Source organism: Urocitellus parryii, chromosome 13 (assembly GCF_045843805.1).
Source record: "Urocitellus parryii isolate mUroPar1 chromosome 13, mUroPar1.hap1, whole genome shotgun sequence".
In the NCBI taxonomy this organism is placed as follows: domain Eukaryota; kingdom Metazoa; phylum Chordata; class Mammalia; order Rodentia; family Sciuridae; genus Urocitellus; species Urocitellus parryii.
The window spans coordinates 39,543,772-39,570,240 of record NC_135543.1 but is presented as its reverse complement, the minus strand read 5'-3'; the positions used below and the strand labels follow the sequence as shown (position 1 = coordinate 39,570,240).

General features: G+C 38.6%; 1 protein-coding gene across 1 annotated transcript in view; it reads right to left on the bottom strand.

Annotated features, from left to right (window-relative positions):
* Positions 1–2,422, bottom strand: part of B4galt6 (beta-1,4-galactosyltransferase 6) — a 57,349-nt gene extending 54,927 nt beyond the window's left edge. The window contains exon 1 of the mRNA XM_026400749.2: positions 1,869–2,422. Coding sequence (XP_026256534.1) covers positions 1,869–1,983 — 115 coding nt within the window. The 5' untranslated portion in view covers positions 1,984–2,422. The remainder of the gene's footprint in view (positions 1–1,868) is intronic.
* Between the last annotated feature and the right edge of the window lie 24,047 nt (positions 2,423–26,469).

Genomic DNA, 26,469 nt, shown 5'->3' with positions numbered 1-26,469 from the left:
TCTAAGAAGTTACATGAGAAAGTAAAAGAAAAAAAAAAAGCCATAGAATTAGGAGTTAATGTATAGACTTCCAAAATGGCAAAAATAAATAAATAACAAACCTTAAGGAAAGTCTTTGCTGAACATGTTGGATAACATCAAGCCAACTGAGTGATAGGAAAGATTGACATCTACCAAACTAGGCAATATGGTAAGATGAATAGGGGCTTCTTAATAGAAGAGATTTGAAACTTAATATTTGGGACCAATAAAAGGTATTCCTACACACATATATTTTAGCCATAAGAGAGTTTGGCTCCAAGATGTAATTCAGGCTAAAATATGAACTACTATCAGTATTACAGGCTTCAAGGAGGTGTTGTTTGCTGTTGCTATTGTACAAAGAAACTGCATCTATGGAAAATAATATTAAAATATCCATGCTTCTACAAACTCTACCCTAAAACTTCTATTTTGAGATACATCAAGGTGTCAGCAATTTATCTTCTCAAGCATCATCATCTGAGTGTATTTCTTTTTCTTTTTTTTTTTTTTTTTTTTTTTTTTTGGTACTAGGGATTAACCCAGAGGTGCTTTGCCACTAAGCTCTATCCCCAGTGCTTTTTGTTTTTTATGTTGAGACAGGTCTCACTAAATTGCTTAAGGCCTTGCTAAGTTGCTGAGGCTGGCCTGGAACTTGTGATCCTCTGGCCTGGGCCTCCCATGTCACTGGGATTACAGGCCTGCACCACCTCACCTGGTTCTGAGTGTATATTTCTTACTTCAATCTAAAACCTTAATAAAGAAAAAGTCACATAGTGATTTCTTTTTAAGAAGTCAAACAGTCTGGATGAGGCTTGCTTCTCCCTTCTCCCAAACAATTCATAACAATATCTATTACACCCAAGATGATGCCCAGATAAGAATTGCATCTCAAAATTCTGCAGGTGTTTTCACTCTGTAATAGTACCACATTTTTAACCAACTTAGTGTCTAACGAAAAATGGTAGGAGATGCACACTGTTACTAACAGTTTAACATTAAAAACACAATAACCAAGGAAAATTCAGAAAAGTTTTGAAAATAACGATGTATTTTCATATCCATGTGAAATTCTTCTTATTCATTCATTAGAATAATTCCAGGTTGGTGGTTTACCAACAGAAGTGGGGATGAGGAATTAAGAAAGAAGCCAGTTCTGTATTTCAGACCAAAGGCCTAAAATGCTAAACAGAAGTTTAAAATTTTAAACTACAAATTGCCTTACATAATTATTTTAATCACTATTTTATCTTCGAAGTCTTCCTAACAGGTAGCTGAGGCAACCTGCCCTTGAAAAGCAGATGCACGCATACCAAATAATGGAGCACTGTTTTTTACAAGACAAGTCAGACCCTAAAAATTCCTGAAGTATATCACAAATGTTCATTGACCCCATTCTAAAAAAGTGACCTAGAACACTAGAAATAGGTACACTCTTGACCTCGATCACATTCCCTGCTGCCGGTTTCTCCATTATAATTTTACAACCAGTTATTATATCTGAGGATGTTTGAATAAAACTACCATTCAGCTTAAGATTTGACATTAAATGGATAAAGCGGGTTATGAATACTTCAGAACGCGTCCAGAGCATCCTGGGCCATCACACCTACACCTACTATGTCCATTTAATGCAATGCTTTAAGTTATTTAAACATACATTAACAAAATTCACGTAGCAAAGCCATGCCCGCAGGCAGTTTGACACGTCTGAAATAACAGTGCAAATAAAATGCTTTCTGGGGGCCCCCGTTTACACAGCCTCCAAATCCCACAAGTAACATCCTTAACGTTGGGCATTTTCTCGGTTGTGACCGTGGGAGGTGAGGGTGTGTCCCGGTACTTACCGATGCCCGGAGCCACATAGATGAAGTAAAGACAAGACGAGGACAGGGAGAAGAAGAAGATGAAGGCGAGGAGGGAGCGATTGGAGACCCGCATCATTCGCCTGAGCACAGACATCTTCCTCTTCCCAGCCTGCAGCTCGGGCTGCGCTCTCAGGCCGGATTCGGGGCCACCGTCCAGGCCCTAAACTTCCATGAATGTGCTATGCACCCCGAGAATACCGAGGGTTCCGTGCAGAGAGGCTCTGGGAATAGGGCCCGAGCGGGAAGGAGAAAAGGGGAGGAAGCGCACGGAATGAATGGGAGGCCAGGGAGCCGGGGAGGAGAGGCGCGGGAGGGCTAAGGGGAAGGGTGGAGGAAGAGGAGAGTCCGGGTGGGGGTCCCGAGGACCAGAGAACCTGGAGAGGCGGAGGAAGGGCGAGGACGCGCGTTCCCTCCGCCAGGCAGCGGCGGGAGGAGGGGCTGCAGGTGGGGAGAGGCGCAGGCTGCGCGCCGCGGCGCCCTGCGGAGAGGGGCAGTTAACTGCAGCACACCGGGGTTGCCCGCGGCTCCAGGTATCCGCCCAGGACGGAGCCCAGAACTCAGGGTCCCGCCGCCCGCGATCGCTCGGCGGGCCTGCGCCTCCTTCTCCGGGCCGCGGCGTCTCGTGCCGGCGCCGGGCTAGCGCGGGCGCCGGGGCCGCAGCCTGCTCACGCGACGCGCTAGGGCCCGCGGGGGCCCTGGGGGCCGAAGAGCTGGGCGCTCGCCGGCGCGCAACCTCCACCTCATGCCGCGCCGGACCCCGGCGCCCTGCGGCCGCCGCGGGAGCCAAGCGCAGGCCAGGGCGGCGTCCCGGCCAGCGGCGAGTACGCTCCGGCTCTGGTTCCAGCCGCTGCCAGCTGCCCGTCCGGCCGCAAGGGCGGCAAAGGCAGCGGCATTACCGCCGCCGGCAGGGGTGAGGCGCCCCCGCCGGCGCCGCCCCCGGGACACCAGGCAAAGATCGGCTCCGGCGAAGCGCGTGGCGAGCCGAGGTGGGGAGCGCGAAGAGGAGGAGGCCGCAAGCCGTCGGAGCCGCTTCTGGGCCGGAGAAGGGGGTGGACCTGGAAAGGCGGGGGCGCCTCGGAGGAAAATCCGGACTGGCAGGCGCGCCCGGAGACCCCCGCAGGCTCCGCCCGCTCGCTCCAAACTCGGCAGGCGGCGCTGCGCCGGGACCCAAGGAAACCTGGAGCCCCCGCCCTCCCCTCACCAGAAACACCGCGCGTCCTCATTGGCCCGTGCCGCACAACGCCGTGCTACCCCCTCCGCGCCGCGGGACCCGGGCTCCCGTAGCCTCCTGCGTCACCGCCGCCCCCGCCGCCTGGGGACCCTGCGCTCCCCTCGCCGCACTGGGCTAAGGAACGCGTCGCCTCCTGGCATGCGTTCCACTTTAGGAATCGATCATGAAGGATGATATACCTGGCGAGGAAGGGCATCTCGAGAAGGGATGTCATTTCCTCCCCCCAAGAACAAGATGTATTTTCTACCTGGATTAATAATTCCGCCCTCACCCCCATCCCGTCCTTCCTATAGAAACACTGTCCGAGTGCGGTATGTGCTTTATGTTAGGACTTGCCTTCACTTCTGAAGGTGGACACTGGGGTAGTCCCCCTGTAGCTTTGTGCACTCTGTAGGCCCCTGAGCGCAGCCGCCCATCCAGCTTCAATGGACAAGCTGTTCGGTGCTTTAATGGACCTTCTAGGCCATGGGCTACCGTTCTACAAATGTTCCTTCCTGCTAGATAATTTAGTCCTTAGCTGTATCACTTTTTTTTCCAACAAATGTGTGCAGGCATAATTTACTTTCTCAGTAATAAAAATAGAACACCATTAATTATGACAACCTAATGTTTTAACCAGCTATTTAAGAGTATGGAGACTCGCTCTAGTGGACTAAAAATAATAAAAGAAATGTATTGTGTAACAAATTTAGAACAAAGCTACTGCTATTATTTGCTCCGTATTCTCAGATTGAACTATCCCTGGATCGCCAGCAAGTTTGGTACCTTCTTACCAAGATTCTCTTAAATAGTCTCAGTGCTATGCAAGTTGAAGCCTGAACCACCTCGGCTTATAAAGCGTGGCCTGCCTTTTATTAACTGTAAGCTTCTACCCTCCTGGAGACTCTCTTAGTCCTCAAACAGTGGGTGTAATACCCACTGTGCGATTAAGTGGGATAACTTAAAATACTAAGCATAGTACCTGGCACAGAAAAGATTCCCTTACATCCCATTAGTTCCCTGGATGGACTCATCAAGTTCAAACTCATTTTCAATATTTTTCCTTTTGGAGTACTTTAACAGTTACTCAAGCTAATTTGATATTTAATGTGAAATGTAACATTTTTAGATGTTACATTTAAGGGGAGTTGAAATGCAAAGTGGAGCAACATATTAAATAAAACACTTGGAAAAAAACTAAGCAAAAGAAATTTGAATGATGAGGAAGCAAAAATTGTGGTATTGACTACCCCTTGACATTTCATCTCTCTTTATTTACACCAGTTCAACTGATAGTTTACAAAGTTAATTCCACCAAATCATTAGTTTAGATAGGGCTCTATACCCTTTCTTACCTACCAATAGACCATTGATCCTAGGCAAGGTTGGCTTTTTAAGATAAGTTCACAACTAAGAGAGAGGTAATATCATAGAAATTGAGGGTTAATCTTGTAAGAAATGTGAAGGCTACATCTGATATGCCTGGCTGCATAGATGACTTCCATTGGTATCTCTTCTCATTTTAACCTCATTCCTTTTGGTTTGTCTTGTTAGCCAGGGCACTGCAGACTTGTTAAAACGGTTTGGTTCTCCTCTGAAATAAAGCAGGACTTCATCTATTGTACTAGGAAGCAAAATCAAAGATACAGCCATTGTGAGAATTATATCAAATGAGTTAATACCTCTAGAGGGGCTGGTGCATGCTAATCAATATTTGAATATTTGTTAAATTTAATCTTTAAAGCTCTTCTTTCTGTCTCTTTCAGCAGAAACAAGTGATGTTTCACTTGTCCCTTTTTGTTTAAACACCAAATTTCCTAGTCTTTCATCTAGTAAGTCTGTCTCTAATACTCTGAAGGATGCCTCAAGGTCTCAGCTCTTTTTTTTTTTTTTTCTTTTCCTTTCAGGGCAAGGGATGGAGCCCAGGCTTTTGCACATGCTAGCAAGCACTCTACCACTGAGCTACCTGCCCGCTAGCCCTCAGCTTTAAAAAAAAAAAAAAAAAAAAAAACCAGGAAATATTCAAAACCTAAGAACTGCTAACTGAACCTTTCAAACCCACTCCATCAACTGATATTTCTCAGAAGCCTGATAAGCCCCACAGCAAAGGCATAACTACAGAAATTTAAGAACTTTAATATTTTATGACATTGAAAAAACTTTAAAACCTGTAATAGTAAGAATAAATTACAATGATAAGACAGAAATGAATTTTATTCAATAGCTTTGTTCTAAATTTATTACACCATCCATTTTTTAATTATTTTTGGTCCACTAGAGAGAGTCTGCATACACTCAAATGTTTGGATAAAACATTAAACTGTCATAATTAATGACTTCTATTTGTATTAATAAGAAATAAATTATAGCTGCGAGCAGTGGCACACCTCTGTAATCCCCGTGGTTTGGAGGCTGTGACAGGAGAATCTCTAGTTCAAAGCCAGCCTCAGCAACTTAGCAAGACCCTAAGCAACTTAGGGAAGCCCTGTCTCCAAATAAAATACACACACACACACACACAAAAAAAAAAAAAAAAAAAAAAAAACCGAGCTGGGCATGTGCCTCAGTGGTTAAATGTTCCTGTGTTCAATCCCTAGTACCAAAACCTAATTAATTAATTACAGAGACCATAATCAAAATGAAAAAAAAATGCATGCTTGTTTAATGAAGTAGGTAATACTCTAGATGATTTATGCTATCTGGGTGAAGCTGAACAATATTCACCCGGTGTTTTAGATTTGCACATGACCTTGGTAAAAGCAATGAAATAGTATATAGAATTTTACTTTTAAGGTGGGCATGGGGGATGTAACTCAGTGATGGAGCACTTTCCTAGCATGGAAAAAGGCCCTGAGTTCAATCCACAGCACTGAAAGAAAGAAACAAAACCTGAGAATGGTGGCACATGCTGTTTGTAATCCCAACTACTTGGGAGGCTAAGGCAAGAGGATTGCAAGTTCACGACCAGCTGGGATAATTTAGTGAAACCCTGTTTCAAAGTAAATTTTTTAAAAGATGGGGGATATAACTCAGTGGTAGATCACTTGCTCAGCATGTACAAGGCCCTGGGTTCAACTCCCAATAGCAGAAAAAGGAAAAATAATCTCATTTTTATGGTTGTTAAAAATTCAAACCTCAGTATTAAAATCACTGAATAAATACAGTAATTAAAACTTTTCTAACATGTGGTCTTAACATCTGAAATTCAGCTAAATAAAATTATCGCTTTGATGGATTTGTATTTAGACAATTGAAATTTTTTACTTATATAATGGAATGTAGATTGTATAAAAGTTAAACAGGGGCATGACTCATCAAATGAAATATATTTATTCCAAAATGTGGTACAGAAACTACTCTTAATTTTTTTTTTCATTTTAAATATGACCAACTGTAAGGATGGCCTTAGGCCTTACTTCAGCAACTCCATTTTAAAAACTTCACTTGGCAACCTGTAGTCTCACTAGTCATGTCTATGGAGCCCTCCAATATGATCATCAGGCATAGCCCTGACATAAACAAGTCACTTCTCCCCACCCTGACAAACGCAGAGGGAAGTCTCTGTCATGTTGTCCTCAGATGCTTTAACCCCAGGGCAAATGACATCACTGAGAAATATGGTGGCAGCTGATAGGGATTGAAAGAAGCCCCAAAATTTAGTATAAATGATGGAGCAAATGAACAGACATTCAGCCAGCTGACACTGAAGCCCTCATGCTGGAGAGCCTGATGAGGACCTTGAACTGACATCCCAACTCTTCTCATTGTTTGCCTGATCCTCTGCATCTTCCTCACCATTCTCAAACTCTACAGCCACATCTTGGCCCTGGTGAGAACTGCAACTTCTCCCTATGGCCCTCAACCAGCCATCAGCTCCACCCCAGGGGAAGACTGCCTTGGTTCCTGATCTGATCACGGGGGCCTGAGTAAGTGTACATCTGCTGGACTTAAAGCCTAGGGCTTCAGACTTTTGACCTGACACTTGAGCTTGGCATGCAGAGGGAATGTCTATCAGGAACCTCTGATGATTAAGTGTGTTTGCAGTGCTTAGAATTAATCTAGAATTGTTTGCTGTGAATTGATTATGTCTATTGCAGTGCCTAGCATTAAGGATTGTCGTTTTCTTGATTAGGAACCTATAGAGTGAAATTGTATTGCATTACTTGAATGAATAAAGCATTGAAAAGGGCAAAAAAAGCATGGACATTCTTTCTCTCCCTCCACTGCATAAGTCGCACCATTTGCCCATCACAACACCAACATTCTGAAAAAATTATATTTTTTCCATTAATATTTATATTATACTCAAGAAATTTTTAAATAATTGAGTCTTATATTTAAGAGAAGACACAATCACTTTAAAACCAGATCTTACTAATCTTATGTAATAGCCAGAAGTAATAAAATACTTTATAGTTAAAATTCAAAAGTAAAACCACTGTGAGAATCCCTACTTCAGTGTTGAACCCAAATTTCATACTAATCTCAAAGTGCCATAGCTCCTTTATCTTAAACCTAAGATCATTCTTTTACATCATAAGAATGCCCTTTAGGATTTTCAAAGTATTCAGATCACTTTCATATCATTTTCAGAAGAGCCTTGGGGTAGAAACGACAAGTATTGCTATGTCATTTGGGGGTGAGGAAACTAGAGCTCAGTAAAGTAAAATAATTGGCCTGAGGTCACATGGTAATGAGGCAGCCAAGCTGGGAACAGAGCCAAAATATCTTCAACCTAATTCCATGCCCTTCTGCAAACTATACCAGCTCCTGTCTTCACACAGGTTACTTTGTCATCAGGGCAGTGTTAATGTTTAGTGGTTTGTTTTTGGTTTTGTTTTTTGTTTTTTTTTTTTTTTCATTTTCTAAAAATCAATCTATGCAATTCATTATTTCAATCATTCTTTACCAATTTTGTCTTAGGCATTTGTCTCGGGAAAGTACCTAAGTTGTACCATATCTGAGGACTGGGGATAGTGCAGCTAAGTGGTAGAGTACTTTTTAGCATGTATGAGACCCTGGGTTCAATCTCCAGCACCTCAAAAAAAAATGCACCGTATAGTACACTGCAGTACATAAAGTTAAGTCCTCACTGTCTAGATGTTGCTTATAATCAGTTGGTGAGTGAAAATGAGAAAGTTAGTAGACTGTGTTATCTTTATTCATTCTTTTTCTTGGCTTACTGCTCGGTTTATTCAACAGATAGCCAGTTTTGCCTTAAAGAGAATCTGAGCTGCCAGACAATAGCAACTGAATGGCCCTGACTGAAGACCAGCAAATCCTAGGCTGACTGGGAAAAGAAGCCTGCCCAAGAAAAATGAGAATTTGTTCACAAAACTGGGGTTAGAAGGTAGGAGAACAGGGCTGGGGCTGGGGCTCAGCGGTAACGCACTTGCCTGGCATGTGTGAGCACTGGGTTCAATTCCCAGCACCACATATAAATAAATAAAAATAAAGGTCTATCAACAACTAAAAAAATGTTTTAAAAATCTTTAAAAAAAAAAAAAGAAGAAGAAGATAGGAGAACAGGAAAAGAAGAGCAGAGATAGAAGTTTCAAAGAGCTACATAGAAAGCGGTGTCCAGTGCCTTCCATGCACAGGGACAGTCTTCAACACTCACCAGATTAGATGTAGGAGGCTGCCTTCATTTAACTGAGACCTTGGCTGCCTGGGCCCAGTGAGGTCCCCCGAAGGCCAAAGGCAATTAAAATCTTGACACATGTGTAACTCAGATGCACAGGGCACCTCAGGTGTTGTGCTCACCAGTTGGACAATTCAACCCGACAGAGAAAGTTTATAAAATTGACTATATCAGGAAGATATATCACACACACACACACACACACACAGAGAGAGAGAGAGAGAGAGAGAGAGAGAGAAAGGGGGGATAGAGACATGCTTCTAAATAGTGCTTAATTCTGAGTGTTAATACATATATTCTTGTTAAAAAGAAGGGGGGGAAACAATTTCTAAAGAGACTACCAAAATAGCCCATTCTCATTTAATTTTTTTTTTTTAGAGAGAGAAAGAGAATTTTTTAATATTTATTTTTTTAGTTTTCGGTGGACACAATATCTTTATTGTATTTTATTTTTTTTATGTGGTGCTGAGGATCAAACCCAGCGCCCCACGCTTGCCAGGCTAGCGCGCCACCACTTGAGCCACATCCCCAGCCCATCATTTAATTTTTTATACATATTTTCTTTTTAAAATTTTTTTAAAGAGAGAGAGAGAGAGAAGAGACAGAGAATGAGAGAGAGAATTTTTTAATATTTATTTTTTCCGTTTTTGGTGGACACAACATCTTTATTTTATTTTATATGGTGCTGAGGATCGAACCCAGCCCCCTGCATATGCCTGGTGAGCGTGTTACCGCTTGAGCCACATCCCCAGCCCCTATACATATTTTTTAGTTGCTGATGGACCATTTATTTATATGTGGTGCTGAGAATCAAACCCAGTGCCTCACACATGCTAGGCAAGCATTCCACCACTGAGCCACAAACCCAGCCCCCTCACTTAATTTTTAAAAGTCATTTCTTGAACACATTTTGGTGATACACAGTAGGATCTCAGAAACTATTACAAAAACAAGGCGATTAATAACTATTGAGTGAGCAGATTAATACACTCTTAACCTCTTACATAATTGTGCATAGCCCTTTAAGTTTACTATAACAAATGGTACAAGTTTAGTTCACCTTACCTCACCTGGAGCGTGTCATCAAAGGCCCATCTTCATAGGATCAGAGCCATCTTCATAAAAGTAAAAGATAAAATACACAGATGAAAGGTAATATGTTATGAAAGTGTTCTTCTAGCATATCAAGAATCTTATAATTGTAGCTGACAAAAACAATCCAAGAAATTTAATTACAATACAGAGTTACTTAATAAAAATTTCTAGATCATTTTCCATCCATTTATTATCATATTTAATGTCATAGGCTCGTAGGATTTTCTCAGGCCAGTCTTTTAGTGACTAAATCACTCAGGGGAAAAAAACTACTTTTGGAGGTTTAATGTGTTAATATTGAAGTGAGAAATAGGATTCAGATATACTCAATGAAGGATTTCAGTGTTTCTATGCCTGACAAGAGAATTCTGTACTATTGATATCCTCACTTAAGCTAAAATCCACAAGCTCATAGTCATGGGAAGGACTATGTTAGTGTAAAAAGACATGTGAAAAATAAGAACTTCAGGTATGTCAGAGCTATCCAAAAAGAACAAAGTCAAATCCTATTAGCCTGAAAAGTGTGAATAATACCACTTCACCATGACCAAGGAAATGACCCAGAAATGCAAACACCTGGCAACATTAGACAAATTATTAAAATATTCCAACATATTAGGCCAAAGAAAAATACAGTACCTTTTTAAAAGGTAGATATTTATGTAAATATGCCACAATTTATTTACCTATGCTATTATTTGTGAACGGACATTGCTTTTCAATCTCAGTTAACAATGAATAAAACTAGCATCAACATGTGCACATATATATGCAGTTCCCTTGGTGTTATACCTAGTAGTGGAAACTCTAGATTTTATGATATATAGAACATTCAAATTCAAGAGATAAAGGCAAAGAGCTTTCTCAAAGTGGTGGTACCAATTTATTCTCCCATTTGCATCATTTGAGAGTTCAAGTTGCTCACATTCTCATCAATGCTGACAGCAGTCAACCCTATTACTATTAACATTTCAGGTAGAATGCAGTGATGTCTCATTTAATTTGCACTTTCCTGAGGTTTCATGGGATTGAGCAATTTTTCATATATTTATTGGCATGCAATGTCTTTTATACAGGCCAGTAAAGCATTTTATACAATTAATAATTTCTGTTGTTAAAACTTGTCATAAAATAGGGAGAAGAGAAGATGTTCATATTTCATAAAGAGTTAGCTCAAGGTGTATCCACATGATTACTATAAAATTACCCCCATCTAACTCTTGAAAAAGATACAGGTCAACAAGAATTAGCCAATGCACTTGGATGAGAAAACTAAGAGGGAAAAATAAGCCAGGATGATATCACACCCCTGTCATCCTAGTGACTCAGAAAAGCAGAGGCAGAAGGTTTTCCAGTTCAACACCAGCCTTGGCAACTGAGTAGTTCCCTGTCTTAAAATAAAAAGTAAAAGAAGCACTGGAGATGTGTCTCAGTGATAGAGTGCACCTGGGTTCAATGCCCAGTACCAAAAAGAGAAAGAAAGAGAAAAAAGGTAAAAATAGTGGAAAGAAAGTGTTTAAAATTATCATTATTGGTAGGTTATATGATTATCAGGAGGAAAAAGTATTAACTGAAAACCCCATTATTTAAAACTCATTATTTAAAATTATTGAATAGTTAATCAAAAATGCAAACTTACCCAGTTTAGCATTGGGTTATATTCCTAGAAATTAAGAGTTCTGACTAAATTTAGTTAAATGGGTTTCTGTAGTTCCTGTGGGGAAGTATTTTAGGCATTTACTTAAGCAAGTGTTCAATCATCTCAGTTTCCCTTCAAACTGTCAGAAGACTGCTATTAATCTTCTAATCATTTTTCTTCTCTGTTGTCTCAGTATGTCTTTAAAAGCATCACAAGTTGTCAGCAGATGGATTCCAATCTAGTGCCCATCCTCTGCCCTTGTTCTTTTGCAGTAGGTAGAGCACCACAGTCAGAGCACGTCAAAATCATTTACTGGAACTCAAAATAAAAATCTGGAAGGAGAGGCTGTAACAGAGGAAACACCACTTGGCTCAGGATGGTTTGTTTAGACTTTACTTTGGTATTGGTTGCATTTGGTAGCAGTATAGTGCCCAAATATATTACAAATTAAACATCATGGTGCTCAGAGCATGGAGAAAATCTCATTAACAGGTTAATATTAAGACTGCTTATTATAGAAGTGCCTATTATGCATATAGTATATTCTTATTTTTAAAATATCATAAATACAACAAATGAGATACAATATATTATTTTACAAAATGGATAAAATTTAACAACTTACCCCATACAATGTTACCCTGTGAGATCATATAATAAACAGCAACAACATCTCAAATGCTATAGCAACTATATATATATTCTAATAAAACCAAACCACCATGAAGGGAAAACATCAACAACAAAAAAGTAGAGATAAAAAAGAAGACGGGAAAGCATGGAAAATTCAATATTATAAAGAAGTGGATTCTCCCTAAATGTGATCATGAATATTGGAGGATGACCAACCTAGAAAGTTACAATCATTTATCCCTAAAATAGGGAGTTTAAGTCCAGACATTAAGCATGCTTCCAAGGCAAGATACAACTCCATAACTTATAATAGTCCCTAATTGATTCCAACAATATTTATGATAACTGCCAATTATGCGTCTAGTATTCTTCACCTGACTAGACATGAAAAATATGTTTATTGTTACAGTAAGTAAGAAGATTGGTCTATTTTTAAAGAAATATAGTCTTTCCTTCAGGGAGATGTAAACATCAACAGTTTCAAGGACAGTCTGCTACAGCCCAAAATAGAGATGCTTGTATTTACCAAATGTCTTCTTTGTAGCTGGAGCACTATTGCTTGTAGGGAGCATAACCCTTTTATCCAGAGCTGCAGATCTAGTCCAAGCAAGATGGACTTCTTGAAACCACCAGCCTCTTCAGGACAATGGAGTGCTAAATGGAAAATGACTGCTCTGAGCCTCTCCAAACTCTGCACTGGGTTAAAAGAGGCCATGTACCTAGAAGAGGACTTAAAGAGGTTTTAGACAGAGTCCTTTGCTATACAATCTTCACCACTGCTCAGAATGAAATACAGCTGTAGGAAATTTTGTTTATGTGGATATTTGCAAACTGTCAATTATTACTGAGTTATAATTAGCTCAGGCTGTGGTCTTGATATAAGCTATCTTTAAATAATGTATTTCAATAAAAATTTTCCCTATTTTTTCTTTATGATAAGAACTGTAGGACCCGGAGTATAGGTCAGTGGTAGAGTGCTTGCATAAGACCCTGGTTCAATTCCCAGCCCTGGAAAAAAAAAAAAAAAAACTGTTCACCTAAAACATCACATTACCAATACATCAACAATATGTATAACTGGTCAGGTGCAATGGCACACGGCTGTAAGCCCAGCAGTTCAGGAGACTGAAGCAGGAGGATCACAAGTTCAAAGCCAGCCTCAACAATTTAGCATGGTTCTAAGCAACTTAGTGAGAGTCTGTCTCAAAATAATAAAAATGGCTGGGGATGCAGCTTAGTGGTTAAGTGCCCCTGGGGTTCAATCCCTGGTACTTCTCCCCCGAAAAAGGAAGAATGGTGGTAATTTGTGTAACTGTAAAATCAAGAATACAAAACAACTGAAATAAATTTTATTGCTGTACATTTTACATGCCAGTTATCCCCAGACCCTATAAGTCTAAACTATAATGATGGAATAATTTTAGCAATAGGGATTGCATGGTGATTTTCAATTTTAAAAATCATAGATTTTTAATTTTAAACATTCTTGATCAACTTCCTGAATCATACTTGTAAAATTAAAATCTCCTAAGAACCTTTAACATATGACAATTGTTAACATGGTATACTACTGTTATGGTTTAGATTTGCAGTGTCCCTCAGACGTTCCTGTGCTAACACAGAAATGTTCAGAGGTAAAATGATTGGACTGGGAGAGCTATAGCATAATCAGTCCACCCTAGTTTGAAAAGACTGGTACTAAGAGAAGGCAGGTGGGGCATGGCTGGAGAAAGTGGTCAGTAGAGGCATGCACTGGGAAGGTTCTTCTTCCTTGTGGTCTCTTCCCCTCTTCCTCTCTGCTTCTTGGCCAGCCATGAACCAAGCAGCGCTCTTCCAACATTATTTTCTGCAATGATATACTGCATGACCTTGGGCCCAGAACAATGAACTCAGCCAACCATGGACTGAACCTCTGGAATCACGAGCCAAACTTTGTCTCTTCTAAGTTGCTCATGTTGGGTATTTTGGTCACAGGGATAAAAAGTTGACCAACACAACTATGGAGAGGAAATATTAATGCTTGAACTCTAAGTCATTAAAATAGGGAGGAGGGATTTTATCTTAAAGAAAAAAAAAATTTTGATAAATCCTCCATTGCTACAGGCAAAAGGAGCTAAAACCTTATTTGTAGGAGGAAGGAAGCCTGTTATCAAGAAATGGACTGGCAGAAGTTGGTTTCCAGTTTTATGAAACAAAAATAGCTCTAACACCAACCCTCATGGAAATCAATAAAAACAGTTTCAAAGTTACCAGAGAATACTTATAATCCTAAAAAGTAATCCATGAGAAGTTCTGGGAATTCTGCCCCACTGTCAGAAAAAAAAAAAAAAAAAAAGCCCTAGGAGAAGATTCCTGCTCAGAACACTTAGGGCAAAACTTAAGGGCAGAACTCTCTGAGGTTGTAGAACCCCAAAGTGGCAAAACAGCCTCTTCTCCTGGAAGGAGAGACTACACTTGGGCTGCTTAGAGCAAGAAAGAAGAGGTGTTCAACCAACAATATACAGACAGCATTTCCATAACAAGCAGGTTATCAGTGTGGCAAGGGGAGGCAAAATTTGGAAAATATGCAGTCCCCACCTGCCAATTTTTATAAGTTGAAGAGTTGTGAAAGCTAAATCAAAGGTAACCACGTTTTTATATTTACTGGGAAATTGTATCATGCAGAGATTCATGAAAAACCAGTGCTACTTCTCCTAACCTGGAATAGAATCATGTCACTGGGCAAAATACCAATAAGAAAACTTTCATAGGCAACATCTTGCAATCCTGCTGTGCCTTCAGGCACTCCCTGGCCCAAACCCATGACTAACCCAGGAATAACTCCATTCAAAACTGAACTTATCCAAAGGAACCAGGGTAAAGCACCGAGAGAACTGAAGGAAAAAGAACATGATGTATGAAAGGTAGATAACCACTTATCAGAAAAATTATACGGAGAATAAGATTGAAGCCAATGTTTTAAACATCAAAAGAATTTTTTCATACACACAAGCATGCGCACATGTGTGCACGCATACACCCATCCCTGGGAATACAGACAGAATTGGAAGGGCTCGAGAAAGCAGAGGCAAAATAAGCTGGCAAACTGAAAATAAAAAAATAAAAGAGCATCATATTGCCACAAAATCCATGGCCACATGGAGAGCAGAAACAAACAAACAAAAAATAACAGACATTGCTGAAAACACAATTAGAGGTGTAAGACAACAGAAAACTGAGCACATAAAACAATAGGGAAAGATAGGTAACGCATTTTGATATATGCACATGTGGTTTTGCTGAAGAAGAAAACAGAATAAATACAAGCAAGAGACAAACCAATATTTAAACTAACTAAAGAGGAAGAGGACCTCTATCCTCTAGATTCTAGTAGCTTCTTTTATTCCCTTCATGTCATCATTTGTAATCAAGTTATATTTCATTGACTTTTTCTCTTTACTGTCTTCTACATTCTATCATTTTGTTGGTGGTCCTTACATTTTTAACGTGCACAGCTATTTTTATTGTTTTAAGTAGTTCTAAAATTATCTTCTCTCCAATGAGCCTTCATTCCATACAGCATGCCATGCCTATTTTATTTCGGTTTGTTTTAAAGCCCATCAAACTGTTTTTTAATGAAGGGAAGACAGACATAGGAAAAGGGAAGATAGGAAGGGAAGATAGACATGGGAAAGACAGTGGAATGAATTTGACATAACTTTCCTAAGTACATATAAAAATACACCACAGTGAATCTCACCATTGTGTACATCCTCAAGACTGAGATCTTAATTAGAATAAGGTATATTCCATGCTTGTACAAATATATCAAAATAGATTCTACTGTCATGTATAACTAAAAATAATAAATAAAAAAAATTTTTTAAGTCATCTAAAAAATTAATAAATATAGCCGGGAGCGGTGTTACATACCTGTAATCCCAGCCTCTCAGGAGGTTGAAGCAGGAGGATCATGAGTTGAAAGCCAGCCTCAGCAAAAGTATGGTCCCAAGCAACTCAGTGAGACCCTGTCTCTAAATAAATAGGGCTAGGGATGTGGCTAAGTGGTCGAGTGCCCCTGAGTTCAATATCTGGAATCCCCCACCCCCGAAAAAAATAAAATAAAATAAAAACGTAATTGCTGAGGCTATTAAAAAAATTTTAAAAAGAGAACTACTATGGCTTCTGCTTTTACACTAATATACAGATTTGCCTGAGATTTTTTTTCCCCATTTCTATTCTCACCATGACTTCTTGCATCTATTGCTTCATCTAGGCTCATTTTCTCGCTTCTTAAAGGCTGTCAGTTATAACTCTAGCAGTAAAGCCCTGTGGATATTAAACTCTCAGTCATTGTAGATTTAAATATGTACAACTTTTCCTTCACCAAGTATCATTAGCTTAGTATAAAATTCTAGGTTAATACGTACACTTTTGAAAGTAATACCTTTGAATGTACTATGGTCATTGTCTTATGGTATCTATGGCTGCAATTTGTCTAATTGTCATTCTTTCGTAGATAGTTTCTATCACTATTACTATTTTCTCTTTTTTCACATTTTCTGTGGTTTCAATGTTACGTGTTTCTTAGTTTACCTTGTTAAAAACTTGGTGTATCATCTTTCTTAACTTCTGGCAAATTGTCAGCCGTTAATTCTCTGAATATTGCTTTTCTCCTACTCTACATGCTCCACATAGAGCAAAAACCAAACCCACACCCATTTGTACCTACCAGCTCACATTGAGTCTAAGCAAGAAATGAACTTTCATTTTATTAAGTGACTGATATTTTAGGAATATTTCTATCACAGCATAACATAGTCTAGGACAACTAATTAATTAGACTATTAAAATGGTAGAACAGATCACAAATTCAGAATTAGACACAAATAAATAAGGATATTTATTATTTATGAAAAACAGCATTCTTTCAAGTCATGGGAAGAAGAGTAAGATTAGTAAAATGGAGATGGAACAATGTTAGCATCTGAAAGAAATGAGATCTGCTTAATTCTTTGCACTAAAAATTTCTAGAGAGTTTACTGTTTTAAATCCCAAAATATAAAAGTAACAACTGTAAAAATACTAGAAGAAAAACAGGGTGAACTTTCAGTTGTCTTAGAATGGGGACGGGTACTAAGAAAGATATTAAGAGAAGTGACTTATAAATATTAAATTTTTTTCCTTGGAAGTTTTCCAAAATCAAAGTTAGAAAACAACAATAATCTGAAAACAAATATTTGAAATGCATATGAGAGACAAAGTATTAATTTCCTTAATATGAATAAGACTTTACATATCAATAAGAGATATAGGGAAAGGGACTTCTCAGGGAAAATATATTCTTAAATAAAATGGAAAGTTGTTAAACTTAAATATTTAATGTACAAATTAAAATGGCAATGAGATACCATCTTCCACCTATTGGTTTGGCAAAGACTATACTATATTGGCAAGACAATGTTAGTGGCAATATAAACGAATACAAACTTTAAGGAGGGTAGTTGTCAATATTTATTAATATTTTAAATACAAATACTCTTTGGTAGAGCAGTTACTACTTTTTAAAATTTTCCTGGGGGTTAGAGGTGTATAGCTCAGTGACAGAACATGTGTGTAGCATTTCCAATGTCCTGGTTCAATACCCAGCACCAAAATTTAAAAAAAAAAAAAAAAAGTAAAAATAAAAATTGTCCTGCAAGCCTGCTTATGTGTATATGCAAAGATACATGCACAACAATATGTATTTGCAGTGATGTTCAAACAGGATGACTGGAAACAACCTAATTTCCACCAATAAAGGAGTGGGTAAATAAATTATATCAATGTAGCTGAAAATTATGCCTGTAAAGGCCTAAGGTAGATCTCATGTGAGTTAGTATGGCCTAACATTTAAGCTCTAGAAAATTGTGCTCAATTTTTATCTTTGGGAATTCCTGTAAGCAATCCCTCAAACTGAATAAACTGAGTTTTATAAAGAAGCTGTTTATAAATTGAGGGTGGGAGGGGAAGAAGCCTGATAGTATGAGACTCTGTGACCACAAAAAGGTCCGAAGAAGTGAAAGATGGGCAAAGTTACCAGAGCTAGAAGGAGGGAGCAGTTAGTGAAGGGAGCAGTTAGGGAGAGCAACCAATGGAAACTCAGGAAGCCAGCCAAGGCCCACATCTCTCTTCTCCCCCCCTAGTATCTTCCCACATGAAGCTAGAGGTGGGGAACCTAAGGATGTATTCCCAATGGATCTCTGTGCAGGGATGAGAGGTAGAGAGTGAACTGGGAGGGTAAGCAGCAGGTCTACAGCAAAAGAGACCTGAAGAATTGAGGCCTTTCAGCTACGGGGAGAAAAGAAATAATGTTGTCTCTACATTGTCTCTCTAACTATTGAATAATGTTTTAACCTTATGCATGTGGTATTCCTTTGATTAAAAATCCCAGCTGGTGGCTTTCTTTTTGGTGGGGGGGAGATTTTTTTGGAATGGGGAGTGCTGAAGATTAAACCCAGGGATTACACATGCCAGGCAAGGGCTCTGCTCCTGAACTTCACCCCCATCCCAAAACTCTTGGGTTTTGTTTTTGTTTTTGTTTTGCTGGGAAGGAGTACCAGGGATTCAACTCAGGGGCACTCAACCACTGAGCCACATCCCCAGTCCTATTCTGTATTTTCTTTAGAGACAGGGTCTCCCTGAGTTGCTTAGCTCCTCGCTTTTGCTAAGGCTAGCTTTGAACTCCTGCCTCAGTCTCCCAAGCCGCTTGGCTTACAGATGTATGCCACTGCACCCAGCTCAAAACTCTCATTTAACAGAATATCTTGGAAGCCATCCTAGCTGACAAAAGAAACCCCTGTGAAACGAAGGGACAAGGAAAAACTGGAGAGGGGGAACCAACCCTCTTTTCCTAATAAAATGTTAATAATTTGGAGAGGAGAGAAAAAGCCCAGGAATGGGAAGAAAGTAAGAAGTAAAGAATTTGATTTTTAAAAAAAAAGGATGCAAGGAGCCTTGAAAATTCTGGATAGCTGAGGACTGAGGAGAAAAAGGAAAACAAGGAAGGCACTAACTTCTAAGAACAGGTGCTGTAATACTCAGTTCTGTGTTGTGTTGTGCCAATCCTTCAGAAAAACCCAGCCTTGCTTGCAGGCTGTATTTATGTGGTTAGTGTGGGTGGGAGACATTAAAGAAGAGGCACTCCATTTTCTGTCTGGATTGTCTTAGGACTGAGAATCAAGAAGAGCTACAGTTGGACAAACACTAAAAAGAGATTTAATCCTAAATCAGAAATTACAACAGAACCTGACTCGAGAAAACTTAAGGCCCTAGGAAGTCTTTAGGAATATAGGAGACATGTTGACTCTCACCACATTTGAGGTCAAAGAACAGTTTTAAGAAAAGAGTAAGCCTGGTGACCTGTGAAGAAAGGAAGGAAGGAAGGAAGGAAGGGAGGGAGGGAGGAGGGAGGGAGGGAGGAAGGAAGGAAATATATGTAATTAAGGAGAGCCAAATTAATGTATTCATGGAGAGATCTGACTCTGGTACTCCCCCAGATGTCTAAGAATTAACATTGATAAATACATAAATCTCTGGAGGTCAACTACTTCGAATTTGCTCTTTTGCACATCAGCAGGGGTTAGAAGTTTAAATGTCATTCTGGGAGTTGATTGTCAGTACTTTATGATTCAGAAAAGGCTAACAATTAGATTTTTTTCTAATCGTGATAAATCATGTAACCAGGCTCAGGAATTTAATCTTTGTTTGCTGTCTCTGTGTTCAACAAAAACAACATCAATGACAACAACAAAAGATGAATGTACAAAATTGGTCCTACAAGTTTGGCAGCAAATGATAAATTAGAATATCAAGTAAAAGCTATAATAATTATTATTACTAATCTTATAATTAGCATTAAACTGAAGTATCTAGAGGACTCTAAGATAGTTAGGAATAATAGAATAGATTAGTCAAAACTTATATAAAAGATCATAAGAAATCTGCTATCAAAAAAGGTCAGTATGGTAAACTGAGATGGGATGGACATTATTACCCTAAATACATAAATGAAGATACAAATGCTGTGACTTTACTTTGTGTATAACCAGAGATATAAAACGCTGTGTATGTGTAATATGAATTGTAATGCATTCTGCCCTCATATATAACAAATTGGAATAAAAACTTAAAAAAAATTTTTTTAAAAGGTCAGTAACTGTTTTTAGTTTGTCATACCCTATTCTTCATAGAATCTGATAAAGTCAGGTATTTGAACTTGTTTTCCTAAGAGTGATGGTGGGTTTCATCTTTCTTTAGAAAATATAATGTAAAGATTTTGTTCTTTTCTTATCAATAATAATAATAATAATAATAATTCTACATATTTGAATTAACCAGTTGGCTTAGGGATACCAGCAATGGCCTTAGAAAAGTTTTTTCATATTTACATTAAGCAACTTACAATAAGCAACCTCATTATAGATAACCAACTGAGTGAGGTGACTCAGAGTCTTGGAGACGTGAAAGGAGTCACATAATTAATAATTAATCTACAGTTTGAAAGATATATATAGAGAGGTTACATAGGCATGCAAAGTTAAATATTTATTGGTGTGACTGACTCTACATTAATATTGTTTATTTCCCAAAAGAATTTGGCATAACACACAACTTGAAAAATTACAGCTACAATACAATGCCAAAACAGTTAAACAAGACAAATAAGATAAAGTCAGGTAACAAATATGAAAAGGTATGAATGTAGTTGTTTTTTATTTATACATGAGAATGTAGAATAGAGTGGCCTGCTCAAACTCAGGTCTTTTTACTGCCTTGTTAAATACATGCAGTTGAGCATATTTTAATCTAATATATTTTCTTAACTCTACCAAGTTAATGAGGATAATAAAATACATAATAGGGCTTGCTAAGAGATATCTAATACTTGGATATAAGCAAAGAGAATTCAGGATGAGCTTTCAATGTCATCCTGGGGCATTGTTTAACCAGCCCACTCACAGATTACTTAATTATCCAGGGTAACATTTTTCTTTTGTTTGATCTATACAGATCTTTATGTATAATTTATACATGAATCAAGAGTTTAGACTCTGTGGAGTTATATGTTAACTTGTAGGTAGCTCCATCGGAGTTACAAGTAATTTCCTTAGGGTAGAAAAGTTACTTTTTTTATTGCCCTATAGAACAATCTTATTCTAACATTCCCCTTAAATGCTATACACACTCAGTTTCTCAAAATACTCTTTGAACAGCTTTATCCTCTTATCAATTCCATCATTAATGAATTGGTAAATCTTTAACATTTGTTTGATCTACATTAGAATGAGAATCATGCTTTTAGCTTTCTAAAAATTATATTTAGACAGGTAGTATACTGGTTAAATGCAACCTAGAATGCCTAGAATTATATATTAACTCAATATAAAATTTTATTGACTTTCATGTCCAATTCCTCCAATGTTATAAGAAAAAAAAAATGCAACACTGTTCACAGAGAAAATGAACATACACATGTATGTGGTATATAAATATACATATGTATGTACGTATATACATACACACAGATATATTCATTATACACATATTATACATTATACACATATATACATATACACATATTAATATACATACACAACATATTAATATACATACATATTATGTACATACATATACTCCCAAGGGAGTATATGTATGTACATAATATGTATGTATATTAATATATTATCACATTCATCAAAATTTACCATTAAGAACCTTATATAGGGCTGGGGTTGTGGCTTGGAGATAAAGCACTTGCCTAGCATTCATGAGGCACTAGGTTCGACCCCCAGTACCACGTTAAAAAAAAAAACTAAATAAACAAAATAAAGGTTAAAAAAAAAGAACATATAACTTCTAAAGAATCTTTTTATTCCCATATTGCTATGGTCAACTCTGATATTTCTTTAAATAAATAAATGACAAATAACAATTTACTCAAGCCTGACTTTGGCTGAGGATCCCTAGTGGAAAGTACCTAATTGACCCAATCAGAAATAGCAATGGCAACATCACCAAGATGAACTTCCAGAGAACCATACTGATTCAAGAAGAGACGCTTTCTGAGTGCTTTAAGAGAACCTGGAGATATCAACTGTGTTGACATACCTGAATTGCAAGAGTTGCTTATCTACAAATATGTATCTTGGATGGACATTTACCTGTATGGCCCTGGAATATATGGTGGAGACACAAAGAAATAGCACAGAGACACTTACACAACCAGAACTATGCTGTGCGTCCTCTTCCTCTCTTTCTTCATAGGAGTGGCCACGTGGCAAAGAGTCTGGGGAACTATTTGCCTCACAAATATAAATATGGAAATCAACTTTTCCTGGACTTTTTATTCAGGGACCCAGAATGGTAAACTATAATCCTTACTGTGAGAATTGGTAAACTGATTCATTTTTTAAAAATTTTAAACTTAATACCACATAGGAAACAATATATTTCTCATTCTTTTTTTTTAACCTTTATTTTTATTTGTTTTTATTTTTATGTGGTGCCTAGAAAGAACCTAGTGCTTCACGCATGCCAGGCAAGTGCTCTACCGCTGAGCCACAACAAAGGCCCCATATTTCTTACTTTTAAATAATTAATCACTCACATCCCAAGATACTGTAGTGTTACTCCATAGCAATGATATATTTTATGACACCTGAACCAAATGGTGTATCTCGCCTGAAAGGTGATCATTTCATTTCTTTTTCATTTATGACTTTGGATCAACTTATCTCATTAAGAGTTATAGCTGTTGCCACAATGAGAAAGGTGAGCAGAGAATTTTGTATTCTCTGTTGTAGAAGAGGTTAATTTACAAGATGAGTTAAACATGTGCTATCTGTAATTTACAATGTTTCAAAAGAGAAGGCTCAGGGAGGAGATGAATAAAACATTTTTTGTGTGGTAAATTATTTAAACGATATTAATTAAGGTAATCCTCCTCAGAAGCTTCTGTGACATTGTCATTTAAAGGCAGGAGCTCCTTAAGAGTCAGATTAAAGGAGGGCTGCCTTTCCAATTGCTCCAAGGCCTGGCCATCAAGCAGTGAAAGTATTGCTTCTCAGCGAAGTGGATGAAAGAGCAAATCACTGAAAATCAGTATCAGACAAATCAGAGTCTCTTAGAGACCCAGAAATTCAGGTGCATTGAACAAAGAAGAAGAAAGAGCACATGAGAGCCAGGCTAGTGGTGGCAGCAGCCATGGCTGGTTAACTGCAGAGGGGAGGATAGCCCAGAGATAAACGCAACAGACAAATCTGGCATGCAGATCAGAAAAAGCAGCCTGAACTTAGGTGATCCAGAGGCCGCACAGCAAACTGCTGTTTGAAAAATGCTCTGGGTTGCTGAACTGGCTGCAAAGGGCTGAGTCATCTTGAGACAGCCACTCTGCAGCTGCTGCTGTGGGAGCTAGTAAACCATAGCAAACATTGCCATACTGTGCCAGCAAGCACCTACTGTGTGGGCCAAGGCATGATGATAGGAATGTGAGTGAAACAGACACAGAAAAAATTGTACCCAGGGGGATTCAAGTGAGAAAAATGAAAGGGAGTGAAACTCACTTTCCCTTTGAGACTGTTGGCTCACATCATCAGCCCAAGAGTCTGGAAACTAAAGCTGTGGATACACTCAGGGACTAAGCCAGGGAAGGCCATATTCATGGGCCACAGAATATGTGGGAGATTGGCTCTCTGGCCTCTGAAGTAGAATTCTTGCAAGACTCTTGAGATCCAGGCACCTAGCAGAGCATCTACCTGACCCCAGGGATGTGTTGATCTAATCTCTCCCAGAACAGATACTGCCCAACAAAGCCCTGAGTCCTAATTAGACCTGAGTCCCACCTTCCTAAATTCCACTCAGAACTCTGTAGAGGCCCCACCCTGGGAGTGCATTGATCTGGCTAGTTGTGCAAACAAAACTCCAACTGACAGTACTTCCTCCCATTCTATCCTACCTAATATAGGTGAGAAGGGAACCTGAAGTGTCCCATTGTTTTAGGACACCCCAGCTGCAGCTTGGTGAACAACAACAACAAAAAAAAAAAAAGAAGAAGAAGGAATTTAACATACCCCAGCCCTCCCTCTTGCTTTCTTCTGGTACATAGCCCAAGAAGAAATTAAAGAAGGGCAGTTGGTAGTTTTGATTTGCATTTCTCTAATTGCTAGAGATGTTGAACATTGTTCATACATTTGTTGACAGGTTGTATATCTTCTTCTGAGAAGTGTCTGTTCAGTTCCTTAGCCCATTTACTGATTGGGTTATTTGGGGTGTGTGTGTGTGTGTGTGCGTGTGTGTTAAGATTTTTGAGTTCTTTATATATCCTAGAGATTAGTTCTCTATCTGATGTGCAAGTCGTAAAAATTTGTTCCCAAATTGTAGGTTCTCTGTTCACCTCACTGATTGTTTCTTTTGCTGAGAAGAAGCTTTTTAGTTTGAATTCATCAAATTTGTTGATTCTTGAAATTAATATAAGCAACAATAAGTGTTGGCAAGGATGTGGGGGAAAAGACACACTCATACACTGCTGGTGGGACTGCAAATTGGTGCAGCCAATATGGAAAGCAGTACAGAGAATCCTTGGAAAACTGGGAATGGAACCACCATTTGACCCAGCTATCCCATTCTTCAGTCTATACCTAAAGGACTTAAAAACAGCATCTACAGGGCTGGGGATGTGGCTCAAGCAGTAGTGTGCTCGCCTGGCATGCATGCAGCCCAGGTTTGATCCTCAGCACCACATACAAAGATGTTGTGTCTGCCAAAAACTGAAAAATAAATATTAAAATTCCCTCTCTCTCTCTCTCTCTCTCTCTCTCTCTAAAAAAAAAAAAAAAAAAAAAAAAAAACAACTACAACAACAAAAAAACAGCATCTACAGGGATACAGCCACATCAATGTTTATAGCAGTATAATTCATAATACCTAAAGTGTGGAACCAAGCTAGTTGCCCTTCAGTAGATGAATGGATAAAGAAAAAGTGGTGTGTGTGTGTGTGTGTGTGTGTGTGTGTGTACATATATACACACAATGGAATATTATTCAGCATTAAAAGAGAATGAAATCATATCATTGCAGGTAAATGATGGATTTGGAGAATATAATGCTAAGTGAAGTTAGCCAATCCCCCAAAACCAAATGCTGAATGTTTTCTCTGATTTAAGACTGCAGATTCATAATGTGGTGGTGGCAGGGAGAGGATTAGATGAACCCTAGATAGGGCAAAGGGGAAAAGGGGATGAAGGGGAAGGGTGGAAGCATGGGGGTAGGAAAGACGGTGGAATGAGATGGACATCATTACCCTAGGTACATGTATGAAGACACGAATGGTGTGACTTTATGTTGTGTACAACCAGAGGTATGAAAAATTGTGCTCTGTATGTGTAATATGAATTGTAATGCATTCTGCTGTCATATATAACAAATTAAAATTTTTAAAAAATGAAAAAAAGGACAGTTGGACAAAGGCAGTGGCCAGCCATCCTTTTTGATATTTTTTACCACCTCAGTGGAGACAATTCTCTTATTTTTCACTATGAATTTTTATATGTGTGTGTGTTCTTGCTATACTGATTTGTTTCTGGTAATAAAGGTAGATAGATAGATAGATAGATAGATAGATAGATAGATAGATAGATATTGATATAGGTATATGTTTGGTTTTTTTCTCATTTTTACCATTTTTTAATGATAATTATTTTTTCTTTGTCTTATCTTTTGAGAGTTAGGATTTTTTGTTTACTGTTGTTTTATTTCTGTTTGTTTATTTTTTGTTCCTCTTTATCTCCTTTATTCTTCCACTAACAGCCAAATTATCCATTCTCTCACCCTTTACTTTTTTTTCTATTTTCTACTCCTCCTTTATAACCATCACTTGCTACCTCTCTTCTGCATTTTCTCTGTTTATACTTTGAAAATTCTAAACTTTCTTCTACCCTCCTATCATATATTTTTTCTGTTAATGAACTGTATTTTTACCATCTTTTAGAACTATTTGGTTTATAAACTCCTGGCCCCACCATTCATGTTGGTGCAGTTATTAGTACTGTGGATGACATAGTTGACACCTATTTAATGCTTAGTCTAGTTCATGGTTATTTATTATTTTTGCTGTTAGCAATTTCTGGCCCCACCATTCCTGTTTTTGTGGTAATTGGTGTTGTAGATGTCATAGTAGGCATCGGGTATTTATTTTAATGTTGTGTGTTGTTTGCTTTGGTTGTTTCTATTGCCCCCACCCCCTTTTCTGTGAGGTGCTGGGAATCTACAGAAATACTACAAGTTCACAGGGTAGAGACTCTGCTGCTGAATTAACCCAGCCAAGAGACAGCATACTTTGCTCCAC